This window comes from Phlebotomus papatasi, chromosome 2 (genome assembly GCF_024763615.1).
Source record: "Phlebotomus papatasi isolate M1 chromosome 2, Ppap_2.1, whole genome shotgun sequence".
Classification (NCBI taxonomy): domain Eukaryota; kingdom Metazoa; phylum Arthropoda; class Insecta; order Diptera; family Psychodidae; genus Phlebotomus; species Phlebotomus papatasi.
The window spans coordinates 93566713-93577769 of NC_077223.1; the positions used below are offsets into that span (position 1 = coordinate 93566713).

Here is an 11057-nt window from a genome sequence, read left to right on the forward strand (position 1 = left end):
AAAATAATCACCTTGTGTATTTTAGGTGTGATTCTTTCGTAATCACACCATGAACTCAATCGGAGATGTTTTACTAACCTGTAGAATTGCAATAGCTGTGATTGTAAAAGAACAACTAGCTGATAGCCGAAGCTTCAGCAAACCTTACAACTTAGAACAATACTTTGGCGCCGAGGGGAGACGGTGAAGTAGATAATTTCAATAAATCACTCATATTGCTGATACAACAGTCAAGAATTGGCAAAAATTTATTCATGAATTCCTCATTCTATTCTCTATGGCATTTCTTATATACATCCTTTTTCTTAAATTACTATGGAAGTATTGTAGTTTTGCGTCATCATCAATTTTCAAAAATATTTCTCAATCCAGTTACTGTTAGCTCATCAATTCTTCGAAGTCTGTTTCTGGAGGATCAGGTTCTCCATCAGGAACTTCCTCATATCCTTCTGGAACGCCCTCTGGAAAAGTTTCTTCAGCACCACCGTACATTTCCCATCCTGGTGGTGGCCCAGAGGGACCCTTATCGGGCTCAATTATTGGATAATCCACTCCTCCATTTTCTTCTCCACCATATCCACCGCCATGATGATCTTCGGGAGATGCTCCTCCGTAATTTTCTTCTGGTTTTGGTTTGTAACCACCACCGCCTCCACCATAACCGCCTCCTCCTCCACCTCCACCACCATGTTCTTCGCTTCCATATCCACCACCATAACCGCCTCCTCCATCGTACCCACTGTCATCTTCTTCGTCTTCTTCCGATTTTTTGTCTCCATAACTATCCTCTTCACTGTCGTGGTAGTGGTTATAATCATCATCATAGTACTCATCATCATATTCATCGTCGTCCTTCATGTACATGGAATCATCATTGCTGGCAGAATCGTATTCTGAATGGCCAAAGCCCTGATAACCTCCATGACCGCCGTGACTATAGGAAGAATCGTCATCGTAGTCATCTTTTTGAACCTTCCTCAGTAATCGTTCAGAGTCTGGAAAGTAATCATTAATCCTTTTTATGCATTCACTTTTATTGGTATCAAATTTTAAACTATTAAAGCTAGAGTAACTGTTCCAAATTTCGGACAGCTTGCAATTTCGGCTACTTCTTTTCTTCCTCAAATTTCCATGAATTTTTAATTTTCGCATACTCTATTAGAGATTGTGCATTGCTATAAAAAACAAAAATTTACGCTTCGACGAAATAGGTAATGTGAAAAAGACTTTGGGATAATTTCGGAAGGGCAAGGAACTGTGAGAATCAAGGTGGCCGAAATTATACCCAAAGCTATGTCTATATTTTTATTATTTTAAAATAAGCAGGGGCACGACGTTTCCTACGTTTCCCACATGTTTCTAGCGTGCCGAAAAAACTTTTGAGTTTATTAGCTGTTTTCTGACAGTGTAGAATGAATTAGCAAAAAATACCAATACAAAATAAAAGCCAATTTAATAACGAAGAGGCAACCGAAAACCCCAAATTGGCAACCTATGTCGTTTTGGAGATATCTTGCAAAATGTGTACGAAATCAGGAAAAAATTTACACTAAAACTGGTCGCATTTTTCAGAGTTAATGTTACCCCCCTGAAAATAAGAATGAATTTAGAGAAAGCAAAGACGATATCTACGAGGTTCCAAGCAACACTCCTTAAAAAAAATGTAACACATACAATTTATATTAAAAATGTTAAATTTCAAATTTAACCCATTCAGTCAATGTACCAGAAATACTTGAGATAGAATGTTCATATTTTGGGATTAGTTTCCTACAGATTAGTAGATGAATTTTTTGAAAAGAAAAAAAATTTATCTCATATGGGGGCGCGGGGAGTCTCTGTCAAACACACGTTTTAACGGTCACTGAATTTAAATTCTGCGCATTAATTCATTACAAACTCTATTCATTTAGAGATAGAGTGACTATCCAAGAAAACAAATTGGTAACTAGAATTCAAATCAGGAAAGAGGAAAGAGGCCAATTTTAACAAATTCGACGAATTGTCGAATTTTCCGTCCGCCATTTTGAGCAAAAATTTTGCATGACCTTCCGCGAAGCAAGAAAATAATAACAAAATGTATTTTCATCTCTGTCGGACTATTTTTCTCAAGTAATTGAATAACTACCGTTACTAAAAATCCATTCCCGACAGCAATTGGGATAAAAATTGCCTAGAAATAAATCATCAAAAATCACTCAATTTGCGTATGATGTATAATACAATGTTAAGGAATGAGTTAAGACTATGCAACTATGCCGAAATTCGATATAGTTACCCTACTCTGAATGGAAAAATCTTGTACACCGCAAAGTAATTTTTTTTCAAAAAGGTCTTCAAAATCAATTCCCTACAGCTGAATTTTTAATATTTTTAAATGGAAATTTTATAAAATTAGTATAAATGTTGTATTTTTATTTAGAACTTCAATTAAAATAAAAATTTGTTTGGAAAAAATTAGAATATGCTGTCTTCCAGTTTTTTTTTGATCCACGTAACCCTAAGGATATTAAAATAACGTTAAAAGGTAAATGCGTTTCTGAAAAGTTGTTTTTTTGCTTATGAAAATGGTGTTTGCAATTTCTTATAATTGTAGATTTTATCCATAACAGAGGGATCCACTTTTCTTAAGATCCTTATCAAAAAGTGCAATCAGAGGACGACTTCCCTTTGATCATGATCGTGCCTCAAAGCCAATCATACGTATTATTAATTTTTATTAACACCAGAGAATGTCGAAAAAGTTTAAAAAAAAACTTATTTTTAGCTAAATAGAGCTAAAAGTTTAGCTAATGCCCTAGACACACTTACGATTTAAGCCGAGAGACGGCTTAGCGTAAATGTAATCAAAATAATGATGTAACTAAATTCCCATCAGTTTCCCACTAACTAAGCCGTTTTTAGGCTTAAACCGAGAGACGGATTAGTCAGATACTGATGGAAATGTAACCTGATCATTATTTTGATTATAATTTACGTTAAGTCATCTTTTGGCTTTATTCGTAAGTGTGTCTAGCTAGGGCATAAGTATTTTGTTTGAATTCACGTTGGTCTAATTTCTCTGACTTCCGCCGGGAATGTTTGTAGAAATTTTCTTTAGAAGTTATTAAGCATCACTAAATCCAGAGAATAAACTCAATGTAAAATTCGAGTCCCGGTCAAAATCCCGAAAGCCAAAATCCCGAAAGCCAAAATCCCGAACGCCAAAATCCCGAATTCTTAAAAGTGTCATAGCTACTCCCACGATTGCACCCGAGCCTTCTGGAGGCAAAGGGAAATCCTTGGTGTCGTGAGAAATCATTCTGAACATTTTCCTCCATATAATTTCATCCTTTTCACGATTTTGAACATTCGGGATCTTGGCTTTCGGGATTTTGGCTGCCACCGGTAAAATTCATAATTTTGCATTGAATTTAGCTTTAAAATTTAATAAATGATGTGTTACATTTAAAGATTTGTAGGGGAAAACGCGGTACCTTCGGACGACTTAAGCTTCGAACAACTAATTTTTCTCAATATGTTTTCAATTAATTTGACCCAATAAAATATTATATTTTAAAATTAAATTCCAAGCCTCAAGTATCCAGAAAAGATGCATGGATCAAATCCGCTAAGAATATGTATATATAAAAAATTGAGTTGTCCGAAGCTTAAATCGTCCGAAGGTAGCGCGCTTTCCCTTACTACGAATTGATCACAAGTTATAAAAATATAGATTTTTTCTCCAAACTAATTATATCATGAATTAAAAGTAAAATTCACAAAAGTAACTATTACATTTTTGTTGGCTATTCTTCGAATATTATTATACTAATTTAGCTCCTATTTAGAACAGAAGTGTCTCGGGTTAAGGACTATTGGTGCGTTGTACGAGATAATTAGTATTGTCGATGGGAAAGCGGTCACTTAACTTCAGTCACTGATTTAGCAATCACAAGGGATCTAATTTGAAACTTACCAAGATGATTACAAGACACATTGATCACCAAAAGAAGAGCACAAACTAAAATTACAGCGGAAGCCATTGCTTCCGATGTTGGTTGACTTCGCTATAAACTTTAGAAAATTCTCTGGTCTTTTATATGCCAAAATGGTTCGCCAAACGCATGATAACAAACCATTAATTCTGCTCTAATCTGAAGTAACTTCCTGCATAAGCGTATTTAAGTATGTAACTAGTTCTGTTTATTTTGTTAAGAAATGAGTAATGACTGATCGGATAATCGAAATAATTAATTTAGCGACAGTTATTAGAAATTATGAAAAGGAAGCCGCGATGGTACCGGATATTTTTTTATTTTATATGGTCTAGTTTTCTTTTTTTTATATTGTGTTTGTGCACAAAAGTTTTTGATAAAGACCAAAAGAAAATTGAGTTATTTGCGTAAGAAAAATAAATAGCAAATGGCGAGGGAGCATTAAAAATCAGTTTAAAATTTCGTCAAAAGCTATAAATTCTAATTTGCCTAATTGCAAGGGATGCAAACATTTAGGGATTTTATTAAATTGGTTCAGTGTACTCCAAATTGACCATCCTCCTCTGTTGGTTTAGAAGAGATTTCATTAATTAAATTGAAAAGAAATCTCTTCGACGAATAAAACAACTTGGTGGCAAGGGCAGACGAGTATTTCCAGTTTCTCGGGCGCAACATCCTCCCCATTTTCGGGGATTGTCATAATTCACTTGATATGTGAAGACATACCACCCCAGAGTCATAATTCAAATTTATTCTCCTATTATACTTATAGCACCATGGAAAACTATCGGAGGAGAGTGGATTTTCTGGATGGAAAATCATGTTGGTGCATTTAGGGGTCAAAATAGGAATTGTCTACTCCACTTAAAGTAATGAAACCCATTTCTGGGGATGTCTCATTTTCAAAATTATTCCCAAAAATGCGATTTTGTCTGTAATTTGAATATTTAAAAAATTAAATAGGGAAGTGGTTTAGCTTTGGTATTGTCCATAACCCTCCTGAAATGAAATTTATAGGACGGAAAATTAAGTGAGACAGTCGGAAAAGGAGATTCTGTTCCAATAAAATCATCGAGAGGGATGAAAATGACTTTTTTAACAGCCCATTTATGTATTTCTCATCCCAGAAATTGTTATCTCTACCCATTGGGAACATTAACACTTGTCATTCTCAACTAGACCGGGAAATTCAACCACAGGACTTATGCATTGTTAGAACTTGGTTAAAGAATTCAAGTTAATTGACCACACTTTTATAATAATTCTAGGATAATTATTGAATTTTTGCTGAATCCTGTAAAGAAGAAGTGGATCAGTTTCAAGTATGATTTGGAATTGAACTTTGTAGCTTGATATAACATTATACAGCACACAGAAAAAATATTTTGTAAAATTGTTCGTAAATACTCTGAAAAAAATTTCTTCTCAAACGAACAAAAAATTGAAATTTTGTCAAAAGCATGTTATTTTACCAATTTGACAAAACTTTTTCTTGAATTTTATATGGAAAAACATCCTTTTGACAAACTTTTAACAAGATCCAGTTGGACCCCGACTTGATAAAACTTTTCCATATTCTGTATGGAAGAACATCCTTTTTACAAACTTGTCTTGATAATTTGACAAAACATTTTTTTTTTCAGAGTATTTATGAATTCCCACTGGGGATTGATCATGATTATTAAAAATCACTTGGCGAGTATTTTTTGTTCTTTTACAAAAATTTACCGGTAAAGTTTTGCTAAAACAAATTATGTACGAACAAGTATGTAAAAGATCAAAAAATGTTTGTCAAGTAATCATCTAACGAACAATGTTTGTGAAAAGGTACAAAGTGAGACATACGATTTACAAGCATCTAGTAAGTTCCCAGTGGGAATTAACTTACAAACAATTTTACCTTTTTTATTTATATAATAATATTGTCTTTGGATCTAAATCTAAATAGTCCCGTAAAGACTCCGTTATCTTTATTGTATCCTTTATGGCGCTGCGATCGCTTTTTCTGCAGGCACATTTCTAGATAACAATACTTTTAGCATCCTAAGATCTTCAGAGATCCTTACTTTTTTTTCAGAAGAATTTTTATATGTGGGAGTCGTCTCCTTACAAACAATCCTTTTCATGAATTTGAAGGATATTCAGCGATTTAAATGGAAAAACTAGAAAATCACAGGGGAAAAAGAAATAGGGATATAGTTTTTTTTCTAGGAAAATCTTCCTTGAGTCCTTGAGTAATTTCTGGGGATAATGGAAAGTTTTATGATCCTATGATGTTCAGGAGAATATTTTTGTAAACGATGCAAGTCGTCCTATGCATCCTTTTAATGGATTTAAGGATATTTAGGGATTTATGAGGAAAATCTGAAATACTTCAGGGAAAATGAGGAGATAGGGATATGGTTTGTTCCAGGAAAATTTTCCTTGAGTCCTCCTCTACACATCCTTGAGTCATCCTTTGACGCCAACATCCCAGGATGTACCATAAACTAGCTCAGAAACTAGACGTGATAGACCATAACTTTCTTTGGAGTTATCACTCAGGAGACACCAAGGAATCCGAAAATACCGGTCATTTGAAATCACATGGAAAAAGTTTTCGTTTTGTTGCACAGTGTTATTATTATTAGTAGTAATAATCCAGCAGCGTACTGTTGTGACGTCACCTGTGTTATCCAGCAGAGTACTGTTTTGTGACGTCACGGTGCAGTAATGCTGGTCGATGGGCTACCTTCAGGCCAAGCTCCGCCCCCCCCCTTACCCAACTCCCGCGCCCCACCACCCCACTTCTTATTGTTGGTTAAGGGTTCCTATTGGCTATCCAGCAGAGTACTGTTGATTCTTATTGGCTATCCAGCAGAGTACTGTTGATTCTTATTGGCTATCCAGCAGAATACTGTTGATTCTTATTGGCTATCCAGCAGAGTACTGTTGGTAATACTCACTTGATGAAGCACGATGATGTGATGAAGCACGATGATGTGATGACGTCACGGGGTTTAAATTTTGAGTGTTAAACGTTTCGGACGCCATTTTGATTTCCCATCCGCCATTTTGAATTTCCATCCGGCATTTTGAATTTTGGCCGCCATTTTGAATTCCCATCCGCCATTTTTATTTTTATCCGCCATTTTTTTATCACCGAACGCTGCTCCTATTTTTGTTCGCCATTTTTAATTTTCGACCGCATTTTTATTTTTGTCCGCCATTTTTACCGACCGCTGCTCTTATTTTCTATGCGCGCGCCCTCTGTTATTCCTATTATTAACTATTTCCGTAATTTTTTTCGCGACATGAATATTTTTTGGCCCGATGGTGGACTCTTTCTCATGTAATTTTTTCTCCCTATACAATTGTATGTGAAAAGATCTGCCGTCCATGGGAATTGATCACGGGACCTCTCGGTTGCGAGTCCAGTACCTTATCCATTATACCAATCGTGGCATGATAGAATCTATGCAGAGGTCTTTCCTATGCAGTAAGCGCAATTTTCTGTATACTTTGTCATATGCACTGACCATGTGTGCAAAAATGCAAATGCAAGTGTCATAGTATGCGTGAATTGTACACACACACATACTCACAGACGAACATTGCCATATCGAGCAGAACTACATCAGTGCATTCTATCTATTTATTTAGTATAGATTCAACAATTACTCATACATTGTCATATCGAACAGAGGTAGAATTGACATAGTTTATGAATTTACTAGTATATGTTCTTTGCTTACTCCCACAATGTCATATCGAGCAGAGCTACAATTGATCATATGTACGTGTTTGTGATTACAGCTCAATCCCTTCATGGGTTCAGAATGTTCCATATGATCACTGACGTCATATTCACAAAGAAAGGGAATGATATTGCTTCTTTTCTTCATTATTGATATGCATGCAATGCAGTTATTTAGTTGATCAGTGGAATTTCACAATATTTTGAAAATTTCAGATCTATCAACTCCTTAGAAGAATTGCAAATTGTGTTTTTTTTTGCTATTAATGAATGAAATTTTAGTTGAGATTCTTCATAATCTTTTTCTTCTGCATTGTCCAAGTGTGGAAAAATGCAAGTGCAATATGAGACCTTTTCGCGCACTCGAGCTCGAGACCATATGGGAGAGACTCTTTCTATCATTCCCGCTTGATGTCGTCATGCGATTTAAGCCATTTTCATGGATATTGAACGAATAACGTCACTGAGTTTAGATTTGAATTTAATCCGTTTTTCTTTGGCATGCAACTTTTGAGCTTGTGCCTTTCAATAATGTTTGCAATATTTAATTTATTTCTAAAATTGTAACATAAATTACTAAAAATAACATGGTTTTACATTTATTTGAATTTCTCTGACATCATACATAGACATCTCTTGATAATACGATCAAATGATCTTTATGTAATTTATCTAAAAAATATTTTTCATGCAGCGAATTTAGAATCCCAATTTTCAAATAAACTGACAATCGCAAATGTTACTATGCATTTCTATACAATTGTGGGATTATTCGAAATATGATCTCCTCTATCATGCATATAGTAAAAGAATTAAAAGATAAATGAAAAATTATTATTGAGTGCAAAAGTTCATGTCTTGTGTATGAACTCTTTTGAACGCAAGTGAGGAAAGAATTGAAAAAAGTGTTAGATTTCTGACAACTTTGACTAAGAATTTGACTAAATGGGGAAAAGGAAGTGGAATAAAATAAAATCGAAACCGATTTTTCGTAAATGAAAAGTTACTTCAGTTGTTGTAATTTAGAAAAAATGTACTACTTACCCCTCACATCCTACTTCTACACTTTTTTCTAAGATGTGAACATGACATGTCTGAACATGTTTCTACGGATATGAAACAAATATTTTGCACACGTCTGCATAATTTTCTCGGAAAATTTCGTTAGTACGATCAAAAGATCCTAAATTATTTTAGAGGAATTTTAGCAATTAGAAGAAAAAACTTTTATTTGTATGTCAGATTTAATGGTGAGTGGAGGTTAAATTCTCAGTGAAAAGTAATAAGTCGCAAAAAAAGTTGTCTGAAAATATGGAAACCCAAGAAAGATCACATCAAGTTCCAAGTATAATAAAGGAAAAGCAGCGGTTCAACAAATATAATCCTGATCCTTCTGAAGAACTTCGCAAGGATGAGGAAAAATATGCAAAAAATCGACATCAAAATACAACTCCTGAACTACTGAATGCATACACCTACTTTCTAAATCGAACATGTACATTGTTTATCACGATCGGGTTTTCTCCAGACAATTTTTCACCAGTTGCTAAAATTTGTGCCGTAAGCTACTGGGATGGAATTGACGCTGTAGAATTCACCCAAAATACATGGACAACGTTCTGTGCCAATGAACAAACTTTAAGGAAATTATTGGGAGAGGATGCTGGAAAGGATGATGCTAATATGGAACTTGAGCTGCTGAATATTCAACTTGAAAACTGCGTGAACATTAGTAGTTACTATGCCGTGGAAAATTCCGAACTACTTATTCTCAGTCAAAATGATGGAAGTGATCGTCTATCCCTAAATATTTCAGAATTTGACAAATTAATGTTACTTTCTGAATTTATAAATGCAACTTTGATTTACAATACTTCTGTACAGTGGTATGTACAAGAATATTTTGAGAGATACAGCAATGTTTGTAAATCTTTAGGTGTGCAAAGATTGGAAAATTCTAATTTTTCAAACAGCAATACTTTTGATCCACCAGTCAATTATTTTCGCCTGTTTCATGAAATTCCTTTTGTAGCAAGTAAATCAAATATTTCTTAAAATGTAACATGTGTATAAAAATCAAATGATGTCAAATAAAAAGATGAGAAAACGTAAATGTAAATTGTTTTAATCTTGTATATTTGCAATCTGAATCCTCTTAAGATAAGAAGAATGAAGAAAAAAATGAAACTTCAATTGCACAGGGTTATGCATTATGCCAATATTTATCTATACCAACATTCCCTTTTCATCTCAACATATTTGCTATGTGAGCAAGATTAAAGTCAATGAAATAAAATTATTTGTGAGAATTTTGTCTTGTTGTGAAAAGAAATTGTTTTACAATCAATTATTTCAACATCACACAATGTTTCATCTGTGCATCAAGAAACACACAACATCTTTCATTGATGCATGATGAAAAAAATCAATATGAAAATGCAGTGAAAAATTTTACCAACATAAAAAAAATCTGCAGAGAGATATCATATTTTTTATCATCTTGCATTTTTTCTGCATCAGAATATTTTCTTCACGTGAAAAAAATCTTCAAAGTGGCGTCTGACATTTTTTCTCAACGTAATCTGATTTTTTCTTTGCAGCATTAGCAGGATTGTTTTAATTACATTTTATAGCACAATCAAAAATGATTGTATCGAACTTCTTTGACAAAATCTACTCGATTGCATGCAACTACTTTTAACCAATTCACATGATTCCTCATGTTGATGGCAACATAAAAACAAAAAAAATAATGATACTTTGATCAGATGCGAAAGAAAACTCATTTCATTGTTTTACAATCAATTTTATTTATAACTTAGTCGGTTGTAGTTTTTCATTACACAAAAAAAAATCTTGACTTCATTTTTTGTTTTCTTCACGAGAAATATATTCTTGTAGTCTCAACGTATGGCTCTCGACATATAGGGCAATGTCTTGTTTTTGAAGCACATCCTTGACAAGCAGCAACGTGTCCACAAGGTAGGAAAGCGGTATCGTATTCATTGTTGTAGCATATTTTGCAGATTTTATGTGATTGCTGTACAATATCGTATTCTGCTTCTACATTATCACAATCCAAAATTTGATCGCCAAAGAATATCTCGAACAAATTATCAATTGTATTTTCATCATTAGTGTTAAAGAATTGTACCATCAATTGTTTTTTCTCCAAAATAGTCATGCTTTTTCCATTTTTCATTTTTCTTGAAATTTTTTCCACTACACCGCGACGTAAAATCTCATTTTTGTTTTCATAAAGTAGGTCGATCATTTGTGCAATTGTCTTTTTATGTAAAATAAATTGCACCAAATCAGACTCTGATTTTTCTTTTGGCAAAGCT

At 33.9% G+C, this 11057-nt stretch overlaps 1 protein-coding gene across 1 annotated transcript; it reads right to left on the reverse strand.

The window, feature by feature from the left end:
- Positions 1 to 378: 378 nt before the first annotated feature.
- On the reverse strand, positions 379 to 7010 carry LOC129801081 (uncharacterized). Its single transcript, XM_055845841.1, has 2 exons — positions 6923 to 7010; positions 379 to 995 (listed from the first exon to the last, which is right to left on the reverse strand). The coding sequence occupies exons 1-2, from the start codon at positions 7008 to 7010 to the stop codon at positions 379 to 381; spliced, it is 705 nt and encodes a 234-aa protein (XP_055701816.1).
- Positions 7011 to 11057: the final 4047 nt, after the last annotated feature.

What these genes read in the sequence shown, in the direction of transcription:
- LOC129801081 (XM_055845841.1), bottom strand. Translation starts at nt 7,010, where the DNA reads ATGGCGTCCGAAACGTTTAACACTCAAAATTTAAACCCCGTGACGTCA. An exon ending in ACATCATCGTGCTTCATCAA is followed by an intron (nt 996 to 6,922) that starts GTGAGTATTACC and finishes ATTACTTTCCAG; the next exon opens with ACTCTGAACGATTACTGAGG.